Genomic DNA, 20,247 nt, shown 5'->3' with positions numbered 1-20,247 from the left:
CCTCATCCTATTTTATTTAATATCTATTATGAACCAAATATATAAACCAGAAACAGTTTGTTTTTATTCTCTTTTCCTTTTGGAATTGCCCAGAGTTTAAGGAATTTTTGTGTAGCAAAATACGGAGTAACTTAAAAACATCTTTTTAATCTCGGGTATTCTAAAGAGCTTAGCTATTATTTGAGATATAATATTTGTACATATTTCATAAGACATTTTTATATGAAATGGTAAGATTTCCAATTCTACACTACAGTAAAACAATAGGGCTGACTTTATAATTTGTATCCTGAGTGGGTGCCATATAATTAGTCTTTTCCAAAACTATAGTCTTTGTCCTATTACTGTTTATGTTCTATTAACACTCAGCAGTGTTCATTCTATCACTGCAGATCTACTCTATTTTCATTTTATTTTCTGCTAAACGCTGTATTATTCACAATTCATTTCTAATGTTCCGAACATTGTTCCTTAGAAAAATAACTAACCCATTCTAAGGAAATGACTAAAAACACCAAAGCCCTTATGTTTGTGGTCGCCTCTGTGTGTCTTTAAATCTGATACTATTTATAGGCCTAGACATACATACTTTTCCAATCTTAGTACCAACTCTGCATCCTTCGCATTAAGACTTTCCTTCCTTTCGCTGAGTCTTCGGCACTAACTGATGTTACCAGCCACGGAACATGCCACCTCCTATGATTTTAATCCAAAAGGAATAAAGAAAGCAGCTTCATTTGAGCAAATCTGTACTGCATTCCTTGAACTGCCAGAAAAGTGACTCCAGGTTTTCATTTTAACATGTTATGATACAGGCTAAAATAAATGCAAATACATTCTGGCTCCAGTAGCTGGTTCAGTGCCAAGAGTAAGGAAGGGTAGGTTTAAATGTGCACAATGAGACTCAGGAAACATAGCCTAGTGTTCTAAAGATATTTCAGCCACCGTCCTTTGCCTAGGACCCTATTTCTTGCCACCCTCCTCTCAAATCACTGATATGCATGGAAAAGAAAACTTTTTAAGAAGTTTTCTATATTTCTGAAGTTTCCTGTGATGAAAATTGACCAAAGGTATGTGATCAAACTCTTTTCTCACTCGCCCCACTTGGTTTCAGGTTGTGTGCCTCCACAATGAGTATAAATATTTTAGGTTGACTGGGAATAACTAAAATTACCATATGGAAGGAATGGTCATCCTTCCTGATTCTTGATTCAACAATCTGAAACATTTTATTTGTAGAACCAAAGCTGTCATCCTCAACAGTGGAAAGATAAGAATTAAGAGAAAAGTGACAGTACATTAAAATGGACACAGTATACTGCAGAGAAAAATAACAACATTCATTATGTTTATGAACAAATTAATCTACTCAGTCTAATGTTTAATCAAATAAATCACTACATTTCTTCAAAAAAATTTTCTCAGTGAGGCCTATACATATGTATGAGAAAGAGACAGACACTAAAGACCCTCTAGTCATTCATAAGAGGCATAAAGACCAATCTTTTGTTGGAAAAAAAGATAAAAAGATTTTTATGTGCCAAATTTGAAGATCCAAGTCTACCTACAAGTCAGACAGGACCAGTTGAAAAGTGGCTTCCAGTCTTGGAACACAGTACCACCAATATCCCTGGCCCTACAAGCCATGAGATATTGCATGGTATAAGGAACGTACTGTTAGAATCTCTTTAATACTCAAATTTCAAACATTCACTGGCAAAGCCCCAGTAAGAGGTGCCTCTACCGACCCTGCACCTGTGCACCTCCATCAGGGTCAGCCGATGCTCTCTGGATAGACTGGATGGATGGTACCTTCCAGTGAGATAAAAGAATGTTTCCCATTCTTATCTTCATCATGCACTGGTATGCTAAAGAAACCACAAAACACTCCAAGGAAGCAGCTTTGGGCAAAAGTCTTTTCTCTCACCTGGAAAAGATTCCTTCTGAGTTATCATCCACTGACTCCACAATTCCAAGCTTAGAAGTTCATCTTAAGAAAATAATGAAGCATGAACGTCAACAATCATCTCCAAGCCAGTTACAGTGGAGGGTCTCTGCCACGTATGTAACTGTACTCTGATGAAGACTACATTTCCCAGCTTCCTTTTCAGCTAAAAGTGGCCACATGACTAATGGACATAAGCAGAAGTGGAATCTACAATATCCTATGAGTTCTGCTAATTGGACTTGGAAGTGCTCTTAAAGGCTGAGAGCACACCCACCACCACTCCCCCAACATGTCCCTCCTTCCTGCTGGGTAGAATAGTACTTTAATGGCTAGCCTTCCAGCAACCACCTCTAACCCGTGATATGGTGTTGGGAACAGGTACTCTGCCAGGCAGAGCAGCAAGATAAATGGAACCTGATTTCCTGACACTGTTAAGTACCATTTAAATCCTGGACCAAGCTCTGTACTTCCTTTATGTGGAAGAAAATATGCCTCTTTTACCTTACATAAGTCACTTTTATGTGTTTACACACACACACACACCCCTACGATTCTAATCACTACTAAAGTTTATTGCAAAAACATTTATAACAGTCAGAGATACAAAATAACTAGCCTAGATGACCCAACAGTAGGGGATTGGTTTGTTAAGTGATGCTACATCCATCCATAGAATATTTAATATTATGTTGCAAGAAGTATAAATACTTATGCAAACTGCAGGTTACAAAGTAATTTATACAACATTTCAGATAGAAATAGTCTAAAAAAGTAGGTCCCCACATTCAGAAAATGGTATAAAATTACATGTAATTTTGATTTTCTCCATTTTGCTTCCCTGTATTTGCTAATTGTTCTACAATAAACATGTATTATTTGGATAATAAAAGTTATATAAACCAACAGCTGGTATCAAATAAACTACTTAATGTTACTAAAAAATAACAAAAAAATGGAAGTCTCACTTTGGTGACTCGGAAAGCAATTTAATGCATTTGTGGAAATGTATCATTAAAACAACATCAATTGCTGGGTCTCGTTAATATCAGAAGAAAATGACAGATGGGAGTAATAGTAAGAAAAATAAGTTTGTGGATCTTTGACTTCATTATTTCATCCCTCTAAAAACACAGAAAACAAGGGATTTTTTTTATGTTGATTCTTAGTGATAAAGGCCTGCTTCTATTGTTTACTGTATGAAAGTTGTTCATTCAGCAATTATTTATTCAGCACTGTGCTGTATCAGAAACTCAACAGCTATATAAATACAGCATGTACTTGCAGACTTTTGTTAGGCTACAGAGGACAATCACCCAAAATGTGGCACTTTGGCATGCTAAATGCTCTGAATTAAAGGAACCTGAAAGGCCTCAGAAGTAAGCCTCAGAAGCAAGGTCTCCCTCTGACCTTCCCCCATGCCCTGGTCTCTCTGATCCCTTCTCTCCCATGTGCAGAGAGAAACTCTTTATCTGACTAAGAAAACTTCTTTCCAAAAGAAATGCAATTGCCAGCTTAAAAGTCTCATCAAATAGCCAAGAAAGACTTAACCACTAAAAGTCATCACCATGCCCAGAGAGACTTTTCATCTGTTCTTCTCAGGGCAGCTCCAAGAGATTACCCAAGAGACATTATCTACATAATAAGACAACATTTGTTCACAGTGAAGTTCTGCTCCTCGCCTTCCTGCAACCTCCCACAGAACTCAGAGAAACTTTGTCCCAGGCCATAGTTCTTTGGGCTCATTCATTTCTCCTGAAAATTATTTACCACACAATTGCCTATACCAAACTCACCCCCATTCCCCTTTCCTCTATGAAAAGCGGTCATAAGCTTCAACCATTGGCCCTGAGTCTCATATTTGCAGGACTCCCACATTTGTGCACGTTAATATATTCTCTTTTTCCTATTAATCTATAGTCAGTCATCTCAGTGGACCTTCAGAGAAGGCAGAGGGGAAGCTTACCCTCTGTCCCTACACTTTTTTGAAATGAAGTTTAATAAATAATAATGTTGTTATCCAAAGTATAAATTTGCAAATCAAATCTGCTCATGTGTCTCTCATTTCTGATTGAGTACAGGTATTAAAATTCCTGATTTGGCTTAGGGTAGAAGAAAGTGATGCAGAGAAAATACCTTTGTAAGAAGACTTTTCAGATAAAGATGATCCGAAATAAACATCCTCTGGTGTTTCAGGAGAGACAAGACAATAAATCTTCAATATAGGGAATACTACCTCAAATATGAGGTCTTTTGGTGGAAAGAAACATCTCCACTACCATGGAGGGTAAGAACCTGCTTCTACCAGACTGTTCCCATTAGGGCCCAACAGAACCATCATGTGGTAGGCTGACCCAGGAGGGCAAGTGCCAGACAAAAAGAGGTACACATTATGCTCCTTGCCGCTTGCAAACTTGGATCCCAATCTGCTCCCTACTTCTCCAAGCCTGAATAATGCTAAGTCGACAAGCCGCAGCAGGAGCTACTGCTCACCACTTGTTCTGACTCATTCCTGCTCCTTTAGGCCAGTGGCAAAAGTGAAACCAGAATCTTCAAATGCCTTGTCTCAGTTTAGTTTCAAAACAACGCTTTGAGGGAGCAATCGCGAAGGTGAGGAAACGGAGGTCCAGCCCTGACGTGCTCAAAGCCACACTGTGAGGCAGCAGCAGCACCAGGAAGTGACCTCAATCGCCTGCCTCCTAATACCAAATATAGGGTTGTGGTCAAGAGGGTCAGTTTTTGAGTCTGATAAACCTGGATTCAAAGCCCCACTCTGCCACTGACCAGCTCTATATATTCCTGGCTAAATCCAATTAACAGTATTGTAGTAAGGATGACATGATATTTCTAAAATGCTTACCCCAGCATCTGGCACACAGTAAGCAGTTGGCAAATGGGAGATGCTATTCCTCTGTTGAAAGAAAGGCATATAACTGGGAGTATATTGGGTATAAAATAGTAAAAATGAAAATGAGTCAATAACCCTCTTAGGCTAACATTTCATGAATCTATAAAATATGCTTTCAATATGAAAGGAAAAAATAAAACCAGAAGAAATGGGATATATCTCTTAATATTTTTACTAACTGGTGACCAAATATAAAAGGATGAACAATAAAAGTGTTTGAGTAAAATAAGTGAATTCACAGCATGAAGGAATATAGATAAAATTAACTTCCAAGACACTTAACTCAGGCATGAAAGATAACGGAGGATCACTTCAAGGTTAATAATCAAAATAAACCAATGGCTATGGAAGCAAAAAGCGAGCCTGACTTTTTAGGTGAGAATCTGGCATATTACAAAATAGAATTCAGTTCTCTCCACACATGAGCCACCCAGGAGAGAGAGTGGTTGCAGAAGAGAAAACAAAACCATACCTTTCCCAGGAATACAACAATTTAAATTTGAAGGTCAAATCATTCAATTCTTTACTAATGGGCCTTCTATAATGGTAGGAATGAGCTACTTATTCAGGTAGAGAAGACAGAAGCAAAAAAAAAGAGAGGGAGAGAGGGAGGGAAAGAGGAAAGGAGAGAAGGGAGGTAAGGAGGGAGGGAAGGAGGGGAAGAGGTAAGGAGGGAGAAAGGGAGGGAGGGAGGGAGGGAGGGAAGTACTGAGTTAAAGTCCCCAAAGATCAAATTCAGTAGCACAGCAGGAATCACCCCCAAAGCTCATAATTACACATACTCTACTGAACTAAACAGAATTAACAGAAGAAATGGATGGGGGAGGGAAATATCCTTTTTTAAGAGAGGGGTGTGTGTGTGTGTGTGTGTGTGTGTGTGTGTGTGTGTGTGCGTCTTTTAAATCAATTTGCTTCTAGACTCAAAATAGGCCTCATGGGCCTACTGAGTCTTAAATCCTCTTGACACTGTAAAGCAACTTAGCGTGGTTTCTCAAGTCTCCTCCACAATAAATGCTACCCACACTGCAAGGGGCGTTCTCTCCCACTCCCAGGCCACCCCAGCCAGGCTAGGTTTGAAAGGGCTGCTTCTGCCACTGGAGGAGTGGAAATGAGAATGAACACTGGTAGGCACCTGTAGGTTCACAAGAGGGCTCCGGAAGGGAGCACATCTACCTGACCTTCAGCCTCGGGTTTGAAAGAGGAATTGTGCCAGGACTCAAACAGGAACATTAAGCGTTTAGTGTTCTTCACAAAAGACCTTGGGAAAATTTCTCGGGATGCAAAAATGATCAAACAGAAAACAATTACCATGGGACCTCTCATAAAAAGTTGTAGAAAACATCAGAAGAAGAGCACTGAGTTATAGACAGAAGAGTTTCATGATGTTAGCAATGCACAAGGGGAAATAACTCTAAAAAACAAAAATAGGCTATGAAAAGAGAACAAGCCAACGTAGGAAATCACAGGAAAGTAAGACACACTGCTGTTAAAATTCATGTTAAAGGCAGTAAATAGCACATTCGACAGAATGAGAGACTGAGTGAGTTATTTCAACTTGAAAAACATGTCGACAACATCACAAAATGCCGAAGTTGTTAAAATATTAAAATACTTTCATATTGGTTGGTAATAGTTACTTCCCACCATGCAGTCAGTCCCTTGTGGGACTTCTCCAAGATCCAGCATCTAAGTGTAACTTTTGTTATAGCACAGAGCCTCTAGGATCCTGCTCCAGTACTAAGATGACCGTTTAACTGTCCTGTGCTATGCTGGTTACCAAATGAGCTGTTAAGTATTTTTAATATCACTCCTTGGGTCTAGCCCAAGAAGAATAGGTATTAACTTCCAGAAAGAGACAAATGAAACAGAAGTATTAATAATAATCAAAACTCTAACTCTAACCTAAGGAAGCTTTCTGGATCTAAAGAAGACTGAATCAAAGAATCGAAAAGGCTCACGACTTCCCAGGCAAACATCACAAAAGAAGACTGAATTGAAGAGCCAGGTTCATTTTCAAATCCAAGAGAGTGGACTAAATTTAGCTGGCCTAATCTCACATAGTTAAAAGGATATTTTGGTTTGTTTCTTTTGTTCTGTTTGATTTTCCCTCAAAGAAAAACAGACCAAACATCTGGCTGAATATAGTGAATCTGTGGTGGGCCATTCTTTGCGCCCTTCAGAAACAGGGCTTCATTCTCCTCCCTGTGGAATGCAGATGCGCAGAGCTGCCTCCCTCTCTGGAACTGCCCAAAGTCAAAGGGAGCTTCCTTCCCCAAGGATATGTGCCCCTCCCAGCAAACATCCGAGGACTGGTCAATTCAGAGATACAAAAGTCTGGTTCCCTTGCCTGAATTTGGGAAAACTCCGAACGGCCACCTGTACAACTTGTGAGATGGGCTACGGCCTCTGCTGTAACTATATCACAGCTCAGCTTCTCGGTCTGCCCAATCCTGCTTCTTTCACTCTCTCACTGGTGTTGCTCCCAAGAATACTCACCAACAAACCTCTTGTACAAAGCACTCTCAGCATCTGTTTAAAGGAAATCCAACATAAGGCACTCAGCCAGGGCCCTATTAAGAACTGAGAGGCAGGAGGAAACCCACTGACTAGGCTCTGAGAGGTCCCCAGTGTTACTGAGAAACGTCTTCAGATGTTATAAGGCCTGATTTCGGACAAAGCTCCCTGATTTTAGGTGAAGACAACCAGTAAACTACTGGACAGTGCTATCCAGTACCAGACAAAGTGCTATCCAAATCTCTTTCATACAAAATGGTTCTTGAAAAACGATTTCAAAAAGATAAAAGAAATCGAAAGCTAAGAAAGATGTTAAAAGGAAGCCTAGAATTGTAACATGATTTCACTATAGATACATTTTATGATACAGTCTTATTCAAAATGTTTCGGAAATGTGAAGAAGAAGAAAAATTATATTGATTTTAGGAGGCTAAAGCCGGATGAGAAAGTAAAGGAGAACATTATAGACCAATCTCACCTGTAACAATATGTGCAATAATTCTCAAAACAACTTACTTTATAAAGCTCTCTTTCACAAACAAAAAGTAGGACAATAAACAAAACATGCACATTGAACTACAGGTTTTACAGGTAAAAAACAACAAAAATAAATGACTTGAAAAATTACAAAATTAAGAATTATATATGAATCCTAGCAATGGTTCCTTGAAAGGAGTAATAAAACAAAAACTTAGGCAATTCAAATCAAGAAAAATAGAAAAAAATTAGAAAGACATAAAACTACCAAGAAAAATAAGAGAATGCCATGCATATTATATGTTAATAAACTGGAAATTCTCCATTATGCAAACAATTTTCAGAAAGAAATTATGAAAATTGGCCCAGCATATAAAATGTTAAATAAACACTGAGTTAAAAAGATCACTGAGAAACTAAAAATGTTATCAAATTATTACTTCCTCAAAAAGCTTAAAGCCTAGAAGATTTTATTATCAATCAATCTGAACTTTTAATGATCAGGTAATTCCATATAATAGACACTTATTCCACAATAGTACTACTATTAATAAGAGTGAATACTCCAGCCACTGATGCATTTAATCCTCACAATAATCCAATGATATAGATGCTATTACTACATCCATTTTACACAAGACAAAACTGAGGCACAAACAGGTTAACTACTTTGCCCAGAGCTAGCCACACAGCTAGGAGGTGGCAGAGCTGAGACCTGAATGAAGACCACACTCTTACCTCCTCTTATAAACCACCATTCACAAAGAAAGGCCGACACTTTTGTCTAAGAATTCAAAATAGCCCTGATAACAAAACCTTCATAAATTAAATATTTTTCTACCTTTTCCATAATCAGAAACATTTTAAAGAATCGAATACTTGCACAGCACTGTTCTAAGCAAGCTACAAATGTGACTGTACTTCATCCTCATTACGATCTGATGAGGGAGGTATACTATCATCATCCTCCTGGATAGATAGATAAAGAAAGAGAAACATTCACAGGTGTGTGATGACATATCTAAGATCACAGAGCAGCACGTGGCAGAGCAGAGATTCCAACTCTGGCCATTTACAGGGTTTGTACACTGTGCTACATAAACACCATAAAGGGTGCTGAAGACAGTACTGACTATAATTTTTAAATTAATCATAAATGATTGCTTTATGAAAATCAGATATGGAAATCAAAGCATCACTTATGAAATAGGTCACTGCAAGAAGTCATCAGGTGCCATTCTCAAATCTTATAATAATCTAAACCAAACTATTTACATGAAGAGCAAAGTTCACAGGGACAATCAAAATCATAATCAGACTGACATTTTCTTACAAAAATAAATAATTACTGTTATATTTGATTTATAAATACAATCTATACTATGACTAACAGTTATTACAACTTCATTGCTTAATTAAACCATTAAACCACTGCATTTTTTTTTTTTTTTGAGAGAGTCTCGCTCTGTAGCTCAGTCTAGAGTGCAATGGCGTGATCTTGGTTCACTGCAACCTCCGCCTCCCAGGTTCAAGTGATTCTCCTGCCTCAGCCTCCTGAGTAGCTGGGACTACAGGCGTGCACCACCACACCTGGCTAATTTTTGTATTTTTAGTAGAGACAGGGTTTTACCATGTTGGCGAGGCTGGTCTCAAACTCTTGACCTCAGGTGATCCGCCTACCTTGGCCTCCCGAAGCAATATATTTTTAACAAAGATGTAGGACAAATTATTTCCTCCAGTATAATTTAAAACATTGTTCAAGTAATTTTTTTTCATTTTGTGATATTAGATTAAGACAATATCTGGATTTCAAAACACATTCTGAATTGAGTTTTAAACACAGGAAGCAAATGACATCAACAATACTAAAGACAATGTGTGACAAGGTCCAAAGAGAATGTCTTACCAAACTTTATGTACAATACTGTACCAATATGTGTGACTATTAATACAGACCATAAATGAATCTATATAAAAAATTACATACTATATTGATACTGAACAATAAACTTTTATTGCCTGCAAAAAAGAATAAGGTAACCAAACTTAAAGTTCATCTTTTGCAGCCATAAAAAAGAATGAGATCATGTCTTCTGCAGGAACATGGATGGAGCTGCAGGCTATTACTTTCAGCAAACTAATGCAGGAACAGAAAAACAAACACCGCACGTTCTCACTTATACATGGGAGCTAAATGATGAGAACCTATGAACACAAGGAAAGGACAGACACTGGAGTCTACTTGCTGGCAGAGGCCAGGAGGAGTCAGAGCATCAGAAAAGGTAACTATCGGGTATTGGGCTTAATTCGTGGGTGATGAAATAATCTGGATAACAAACCCTCATGACATGAGTTTACCTACGTAACAAACCTTCACATGTATCCCTGAACCTAAAACAGTAAAAATAAACAATAAAATTCATTTTTAACATAAAAGAGACTGTTGTATTCCAGTTAAGGCTATGACTGTTTCATATTAGCAGTCATACACATCAGTAATATGAGAATTATTATGGCTACCTCTGGCTTCATGTGATGTTCTCATTTCACTTTCTGTTCTCTCTTCAAAGTCTTCTTTGACATCATCAGCATGCTGGTCTCTGAGAAAAACAGGCAATTCAATATTTTACAAGAGAAACATTTTTTAAAAATGGTTCAGAACTGCATCTCAACAACTGCTTTTCTTAATTTTAAACCAAAGGATGCTACTAAAGTGTTAGAAAGGATATATAGTTCTACTACAAGGCAATTAATTAATAATACCTATAAATGTCCATTTTCTTCATTATCAATTTTCATTTCCTATTCAGGAAGAAGATTTTAAAGCTAAGGATAATAAAATGAACTATTCTGGAAAATGTAGCTATTGAATAATTCAACTACAATTTGGAACATGTATTCATGTGGAATTTTACTTACACAGTTTGGTAAGACTTCTATTTAAAGAAAGAAGATGTTTTGAAAGTCCACACCATTTAACTAAGTCACTATACACTACTCAGCACCAGGATTCGGATAGAGGCTAAGATTGGCTAGGGGGAATCAATCCCAATTCTAGGAAGCTTTTCCTGGTTTAATCAGGTCAAGTCCACCAGCTGAAGTGATTTCACCTCTTTCTGACCGGGAATAACCTAATGCTAAACTAAACATGCCAGAGATGCTGCAAAATGGAATAGACCCATTACAATCTTAATTCAGAGCTTTACTCCTTTTATGTCAGGGGCAAAAATGAAATGGTTTTGTTTTTTTTTTTTTTTAGAAAAAAAAAAAGGAACTACTTTTCTTAAATTTCAGGGATTAAAAATTCTTCACCCTAATGTATTCCATTCTCAAGATTCACAATAAACCCCATTTTGCAATTTCTTCTACCCAGAATATGCTATCTGGCCTACACACTTCAGTGCTTTAAAGTATTCTGTGTTTATGATGTGCTATTGTTTCATACATGCTGTTACCATTACAAATACACGAGAGTTTCTTAAAGATCCAGAGCATAGTTCTGTTCAGTTTTAATAACGGCAAATACGTTTGAAACAAAATATCCCAACAAATATAAAAGGAGTTCTACAGTTTTAATTACAAAGGCACTAACTGAGTCTCCATTTGAAAATATAACACAACACTAACACAGTAAGCATGCAATAAATACATTTTCTATTTCTATTGCTATTTTTAAATTATTTATTGTTTATTAGTGATCATCCTGTGAGGAGATATTATTTTTAAGAAAGATCATTTCCAGGAGCAAATGTGAAATTTCATTTGAATCTGAGCTCCCTGGCTTAGTTCATGCTAAAAAGAACTTGCTACAACTGCTGAAGTGTACTTGCTCTTTTGATAATGGGGGAGAATCATTATTTTTTTCCAAGAGAAACCAATTAAATGGCAACAGGGTCTCTTATGCCATAGAAAGGAGAGGGATGAAGCTATAGTAAAAACAAATGTAAGAGTATCACTGATAACTGGAGAAAGAACATTAGTTGAAGTATTGATAAAAATTGTGTTTTCTCTGTAAAAATAATGCTGCAGTTATGCTCGGTAATTACAACATGTTAAAATTAGCTTACCATGCTAAAATTAACTTCTATGAACTTCCAAATTTGTTTTATATTAAATCGGAAATAATAGTGCACAAATTCTATCCCAGAAAGTACTGTGGTCAACAAATAGTTTGTAGATGGCTATATTAATTATTATTAAAAACCATACTCCACAGCGGTATAACTTAAAATTGGCATTTCCCAAATAAAATAAATGTCCAATTATTGTGGTTTTTCTAGAAGCTCTGATGAGTAGTTGATTTTTTTTTAATAGAGAGAGAAACGTCATGAGTCCAAAAGCTAAAAAATCAAAATTTTCTGTATATTTCAGTTTTCAGGATCACAATTATCCACTGATAATCTGCAGTTACCCTTTTGTGGTTTTACTAAAGCATACCATTCCTTTAAAGTAAGCTTTGTTAAAATAAAGACAGAAGGCTTGAGCTATGAGAAAAATTCCCTTGTTTTCTTTTCTTTTCTTTTTTTTTTTTTTTTTGAGACGGAGTCTCGCTTTGTCGCCCAGGCTGGAGTGCAGTGGCCGGATCTCAGCTCAGTGCAAGCTCCGCCTCCCGGGTTTATACCATTCTCCTGCCTCAGCCTCCCGAGTAGCTGGGACTACAGGCGCCTGCCACCTCGCCCGGCTAGTTTTTTGTACTTTTTAGTAGAGACGGGGTTTCACCGTGTTAGCCAGAATGGTCTCGATCTCCTGACCTTGTGATCTGCCTGTCTCAGCCTCCCAAAGTGCTGGGATTACAGGCTTGAGCTACGGCGCCTGGCCAAGTTCCCTTGTTTTCTTATGCCTGAATACAATGACAATTACTTATTTCCGAACTCCAAGAAAAAGATCACTTTCCAAGAGGGAACAGAGATAGAATAAGGAAGTAAAATCTTTGACCCAAAAAATTTCCTCATGCCTGGATCTGACATAACCTGTCCCAAAAGAGAAGCAGAGTGGAAGCTATGTACTCTTACATAATTTATGTTGCTTCATTATAGAGGCATGTTCAGTTTTCACTGCCCCAGTTTTAACTCATGACACTTCATTAAATTGGAGCCATACAAACCTGGGAATATATAAACACAGAAACGTATTTTTACCAAACGAGAAGAACTCCACAAAAAAATGTTTACTGAATGTTTTATTTCAGATTAATGTATTGATTCTGCCAATTCCTTCAAATTAAAAGCACCTACGCTCCTGTGGTTCTATGTGCTGTTTCCTTTAGCTAGAGAGTGGAAAGGTGGAAGACAGGGTCAATCTGCGCAGTCTATTAGAACAGGCATTATGAAACAGACGGGTGAATAGAACCACTGGAGCGAGCAGAATCTTAATCAAGCACATCCAGACATGTGGAAACAGTTAATATTAATAAGAAAAGTTCACTTCTTAAGAACATAGTATGAGCCAAAGACTGACTGAGCTTTTTACATGCCCCATATTTCATGACACGTATTGAAGGAAGGTTTATTATTATAGCCACAGAAATGTAGAGACATTAAGATCAAATTCACAGGGCGAGTATAGCACCCGTTCTTTTTGACACCAAAATCTGCAATTGGATTCAGTTGTTTTTTATTTTTACACTTGTGTTTTTCCAAAATAAAGTATGACATACGAAGTTAAAGGAAACAAGCTTTTTGTGCCATAAACTTATTCTCCAAATTTTCTTTCATTGATGAGGTCAGGAATGAAGAGCCTGACTCCGTATTCTCATTTGTTTTACATTTTATTTAAAATAAAAATTGAGGCCAGGCACAGTGGCTCATGCTTCTAATACCAGCACTTTGGGAGACTGAAGTGGGAGGGTTGCTTGAGTCCAGGAATTCAAGACCAGCCTGGGAAACACAGTGAGACTGTGTCTCTACCAAAAAAAAAAAAAAAAAAAAAATGTCGGGCATGGCGGCATGCACTTATAGTTCCAGCTACTTGGGAAGCTGAGGCAGGTGGATCACTTTAGCCCTGGAGGTCAAAGCTGCAGTGAGCCATGATTGCACCACTGCACTCCAGCCTCGGTGACAAAGCGAGACTGTGTCTCAGAAAGAAAAAAACAAAAAAAAAATTGTTTATTCAATTGGACAACCATTATTTCTCTCTACTATAAGGTTAAGAATTTCATTACGCAAATTCTGGCTGAATATGTAGATGTGTAGATGAATCTTCCTCTACACAAAAATGAAATCCTTGTTCTAGAATTTCAACTTCCTAAGCAAAATGTTATTTTAGCTACATAGTCTTCCAATTACAGATGAAATATGATTATATCAGAATGCCAAAACTCTGGGATAACGTTACAACACCCTCTGGAACATAGTAAATGATACGCTTCTTGACAGATTTTTTTAAATGACAACCATAAATATTATCAGGCTATATTTTAATATCACAATTATTGTCAACCTAAACATTTCCTGACCTGCTTTCCTTGATCAACATTTTTCATTATCAACAATTTCCTTTCAAAAGAGGGTACAAGCTGTTTAGGCACAAGTGTGCGATTTTTTTTTTTTTTTTTTAAAGAGACAGGATCTCACTCTGTTGTCCAGGCCGGACTACAGTGGTGCCATCAGTAGCTCACTGTAACCTCAAACTCATGCTCAAGTGCTTCTCCAGCCTCAGCCTCCCAAGTAGTGGAAACTACAGTCATGCGCTACCATGCCTGGCTAATTTTTAAGTTTTTATAGAGACAGGGTCTCACTATGTTGCTCAGGGCTGGTCTGAATTTCTGGCTTCAAGTAATCCTCCTGCCTCACCCTCTCAAAGCATTGAGATTACACACATTGCAGATGGGTGCCTGAATCTTAACATGGAGGAAGCAGCCCAGCAATAGTGGTTACACATGTGATCTCAGGAAGTGAAGAGATCTGCTTTAAATTTCAGTTCTGCTACTCACTAGGTTTACGTGACCATCAGCAAGTTACTTAATTTCTCTAATTCTCAGTTACATCATTGGTAAAACAAGGATAACAAATCCTTTACCTCAGAGGGGCATGTTAAGAATGAAATAATGTATAGAAAGCACTTAGGACAGAGCCAGGCACTTAAGTAGGAGCATGATGCACAGCAGCTATTCCTAGGTTATAAATTACTTATATTTTAGGATAAAATTATCTACTGATACCTGTTTTCTTTAACCTTATTTCTTCAACTATTAAAACAGCTTTTAGAGTAATGGTTCCAAGCACAGACTACAGTCAGACTGCCTGGGTTATAACTCAGGTCTGCTATGGACTAGCTATGTGGCCTCTAACCAAAAGAGGTTCCGTGTTTGTAGAATGAGGGTGTGATGATGACAACTACACCATATAAGGTATTATGAAGATTAAATAATAGGCACCGACATAGGTAAAAGCACCTACAAAATGGCAATTTCTCTTGGAATTTCAAAATTTTCAAGAAGCCATTTACTGCAACATTTCTTTAGTTGCAATTCAATACAATTCAATTCAATTCAATACATTTCAGTTGTATTGAACTGAAATACAATCATAGTGAAATCTTAACAATACTTTTGGCTTTTAATTAAGATAGTGGAATCCACTTGAATGGAAAAATGTATGCTTTATGATTCAGCAATTTCTTTTTCTCTGTAATTATGTGTCACCTTTTACAGGTCTTACTGTCTTACTGTAATTATGCTTTGTGATGAATATTAGCAAAACAGACATTAGAATGGTAAATGCATAGGATGGCAGTTGAATATGTGCAGCTGTATTTCTTCAAGTCTGTTTATTTTTCATATAAAAATAATTTCTAACCAATTATGTTTCAATTAGTCCCAGTCTGTTAAAAAATACTGAAAAACAAATTATTTTGTCCCAATTTAGGGATTTATTGATTTCAGTCACTTCTTTAAATCCAGCATGAAAGGAGGGAGATGCAGATTGCAACGTAGATTGAAATATTTGCCAACCGGGTTAGGAAGCTCGGATTGACAGTTATTGTTGGCCCAGCGTCAGAGACATGGCTATCTTGCCGTAGCTCAAGTGTAAAAGCTCACTCCTTAGTTTGGTTTGGTTTAAAATAACCCCACCCTTCTCTTTTCAAAATAGCTTATTCTAGTCTGATGGGGCCTTTGCAGAACTGAAAGAGACTTGTACTTCCCCAGTAACAAGCAGGGATGCTAACTACCAGAGAGCTGTAAGAAAATGTAGTTTTTCTGTTTTGGCCATCAAAAGAATGTCTCTTTGCATGCTCCCAGCATTTTTTTTTTTTTTTTTTTTAAGTTTCTGAGCTGTGACTCACTCGCAGGTAAAAAGATCAGGGAATGAGAATCTCAGGGGTTACACTCTACAGAAACTTTAAAAGAATACTTCAACTGCCTCCAAAATGCCTCGTACAAATGAAGAGCGACTGTACTTGAGCTTCAGGTCAAGGAGGTCACCACCTTCGAAGGGATTCAGAAAAAGACGGCAAATAAAACCAGTGGGGCAACTATGAGCAACATTCAAATAAACAGCTTTTAAAATTCAATTCCTTTTGACAACAGCAATGGTTTTACTGAATTATGTTTTCATAAACACCACCCAGGAGAGGTAAACATGGTTTACTGTGTATCTAATGAATACAAACATTTTGGTTAACACGCTTATTTAATTATAATTTAGCATAAGGACCATACGCCAGTGAAAGAATACAATAAAAGGAACATAATGGATACATAAGGTGGGTATTACCAAGATAACAAGGAAACGTCCTCCGGAAAAATTCAGTCAGCAATTAATCCTCTTCTTAAATGAAAAGCCTTAACCAATAAGGTGAGGTTTGGGAAATAAAGATGATGTCTCTGAAGAGTGAGACTCTATTACTTTATTGTTGTTGTTGTGGAAAAGAGAACAGATGTCACTGCCTTTCTACTCTACAGAAAAGGGTCTCCTGAGTCAGAAATTGGTGATATTCAAGGAGATAAAACAAGATCCTGTTACAATATTGTTCCAACAACTTCACAGGCATATAACAATAACACACTCATCTTATCCTTGCATTTTGAATGGTTGCCTTGGTGTCACAGTGGCTGGCATCAGAACTGTGAGTGATTTAACTAAACACTGAGCTACTCTTTGGGGTACATAAACAACTACACAGATTTAACTCAAGTTCTGAAGAGCTGGAATAGGAAAACACTTCCAGAGCTCCTAATTCATACCTGGAACCCATCAACAAAAAGGGAGAAGAGGTTTTACAATAGCCAGAGCATGCCTAGTCATTGAAATTACTTCCAGCAATATTCAACATCAAGCTCTCGGCCCAGAAGACCTCAGGGGGCAAAAAACCAACTTCCCAAGGTTTACTAATTAACTTTGGTAATCTTTTAGAATGGTTGGCTCTAAATTGATTTTATTCTACTTGATGTGATAGTTCTGCAAAGTAAATAGATTTATATACGCTCATAGCTTCATACTTTATCTTAGCTTGCTTTCCTATCTGTTTAACTGGGTACAGACTTGGCTTTCGGTGTGACTAGCAAAATTGGATTCGTGTTAAAAATATAAACCAGATTGATGGCTGCAATTCCGGCAACGCTCTATGTAGTTCTCGTAGTGGAAACACTGGTCTTACAACTTGAGAAGCCATTTTAATGGCCTATAATGAACTGAACAGACTGATTTCTGCCATTGGATCAGTTAATAAGCAGTGGGCATTTGCCTTGCAAGATAATCTAAGCATTTGGCAGGCATTTTAAAGATGCTTTATTGGTTTCTGTAGTTGATGTTTAGTAGGCTTAAACAACATGGGAGCTTAAAACATTAAGTGATTTTTAATAGAGATAGTACCTAATTTAGAACACAATTACAAACAGCCGTAGAACAGATTTCATGAGAACACGGCTATGTGGGATGGATGCCCGATGTTTCCCAACTGATAACACACTGTGAAGTATTACCCCTGAAAAGGGTATTTTCATTCAGTAGAGATTCCCAAAGCCTGGTTTATAGACTACTTGCATCGGTCACCTGGGAGAGCTTGTTAAAAATGAAGATTCCTGTGCCTTCATTTTTATGAACACAAGAATTCCATTTCCTAAATCAGTACCTCTGGGAGCAGTGCCTCAAAAGCCACATTTTTAACAAGCATCTCAAATGATTCTGGTGCAAATCAAAGTGTGAGACTCCCAGTTTTCTTAAGATATATAGAGAAACATATATATTGTTTTGCTCAGCTGTAGACATGCAGAGATTTAAGTAATCAGTCCCTAGGAAAAGCTACTCCACTCACTGGTAGAGCCCATGCCTCAACATTTTGCCTCTAGGAGCAGCGTGAGGGCAGAGATGAGCTTTCACTGTCCAGAGCGAAGAAAGCGTCTTTTCACAGCAAGCACTGGCATGAAAGACACTCCTCGTACTTCCGATGAATAAATGGATTACTGGGATAGGATTGTATACTCACATTTCTATCTATAAGTACCACGTACTCACATTTCTATCTAGAGCCACTGGGACTTCCCTTCACTCACACCCATTTGACAAGTCTCTGTAGGAAAAGAGATCCAAGCATTCAGCATACCTACAGGTGGACTCAGGGTGGGACCATCTTAATATCGGGCAGAGCTTCCTGAGGAGGATGTCCTGAATCCTAAGGTACAAGTCTTCTGAGATATTGATACCCGCAGCCCTCTGCACCCCTCTCTGGTGACTGGGAGGCAGCCTCATCCATTTCTTCGGTGTTTGACACAAACATTGCCATTTCTGTGATATCATGTTCTGTGTGGGCCAGGAAACTAAACAAACAACAGTTTGGGACATCCCACCCTAATTAATGAGAGACTGCAGGTGTGTTTTGGGGGAATTTATCTCATCATTTAATAATCACTCCTTACATATCTGGTGTGGTGATCTCACAGTTCAAAGTGTAGGAGTTTTAACTGAACAGAAAGGCTATATAGCTATTGCCTCTTAGGCTACATAACTGATAGCTGTCCACGGAAGATGGATGAATGGTTCGAGGTCACTACTGCACGCAAGGGAGTATGCTCAGGTTAGGGTAACTTCGAGAAGAAGAAAAGACACAGCCCCTGCCTTTACGGAGCATATCATCAAGCAAAGTACACAGAGGTGTTTACCCAAGAACATCAATGGCATTGGGTCGTGTGATGAGAAAGCATGTAATGAAGGACTTGGTCCAAAATCTGGATGAACAGATAAAGCTTCCCTGAGGAAAGGAGAGTGAATCTGATGCCCCAAAGATGAGAGATAGCTAGAAGATGGCACAGAGAGGATCTAGACAGAGGGAAAAGGAGTATCTCAGGACAGGATGGCTGAAGCACAGGTTGAAAAAAGAGCTGCAGAGACAAAGCAGGAGAGTTAGGCAGGGGCCAGATGACACAAGGCTTTGTAGGCCATGCTGAGAATGAGGATATTAATTCCAAGAGTAACGGGAAGTCACTGAACGTTTTGAGCAGAGGGATAGATGCTCACATAAATACTTGAGTCTGGACTCCAAAGCTCTAGCCTGGAAGAATGTGGTGGGCTGAGACAGGACCACAAATCTGAGTTTTAAGGAAGTCCCAGGGGATCTGGTGTGAAGCCAAATTTGGGAATGAGTATGATGGAACATTAGCTGCCCATGGCTCTATTCTGAGCAGGTGACCTTTAAAATAATGTTATGATAGGAAAAGGACATTCATTCCTCACACAGTTAATTTATGCTAGTCCTATTATATAAGCTCTGAATCAAAAGCAATGCCAGCACATCACTCATTCTGGGGACTGCCTGGCATGTGGAATAGGTAACAGGTTGGTGCCACAGCCCCCAGCTTCACTTCAGCACACACCAGCCTGATCCACCTGTCTCGCCTGCACTGATTTCCTGCAGGACTTCCCTGGGCTCTGGCTGCTTGGCAGGGAGGATGTGCTGGGGAATTAACATGTACAGCCTCACTCTGTGGTTCAAGGGAATTGGTGTTTCAATAGTTCAGCTCCCTCATCCCTATGGTGGGCTAACTCTGAGATGTGTATTTACAAGAAATCCCAGAGTTTTCCCAGCAGGTCTGTGTTCCTGCTGTCCATGGTGGTAATCAGCGTGACAACAAAGCTTTTTCTGGCTGCCTGCCCTTCCCTGCATCACTTCCTCACTTGCCTACTGATATTTTCTTGACCTCCTAAGTAAACCACTTGCAATTAAATCCTTGTCTCAGAGTTTGCTTCCAGGGATGCAAATTGTCTCTTGTGTGGCAAAGTGCATTAAAAAAAAAAAAAAATCATAATGTCTGGCAACCAAATTTTAGTAAATTCTTAAGAAAAATGCAAAGAGAATTTGTTAAAATCTAAGTGGGAAATTACATCGAAGTGAGTAATGTGGTATTATGGGAATCATCCTGCTTGAGCAATCTATTCAAAGTTTAACTTAAGAATAGCAAACAGGCTGG

General features: G+C 38.2%; 1 protein-coding gene across 11 annotated transcripts in view; it reads right to left on the bottom strand.

The window, feature by feature from the left end:
• Positions 1 to 20,247, bottom strand: part of L3MBTL3 (L3MBTL histone methyl-lysine binding protein 3) — a 121,573-nt gene that overhangs the window by 11,482 nt on the left and 89,844 nt on the right. For all 11 annotated transcript variants that reach the window (XM_073022463.1, XM_008007081.3, XM_008007083.3 and 8 more), the window contains one exon: positions 10,365 to 10,444. In XM_073022463.1, the coding sequence (XP_072878564.1) occupies positions 10,365 to 10,444 (80 nt within the window). The remainder of the gene's footprint in view (positions 1 to 10,364; positions 10,445 to 20,247) is intronic.

Source organism: Chlorocebus sabaeus, chromosome 13 (genome assembly GCF_047675955.1).
Source record: "Chlorocebus sabaeus isolate Y175 chromosome 13, mChlSab1.0.hap1, whole genome shotgun sequence".
Classification (NCBI taxonomy): Eukaryota; Metazoa; Chordata; class Mammalia; order Primates; family Cercopithecidae; genus Chlorocebus; species Chlorocebus sabaeus.
The sequence above is the reverse complement of the archived record's forward strand: the minus strand, read 5'-3'. Positions and strand labels throughout refer to the sequence as shown.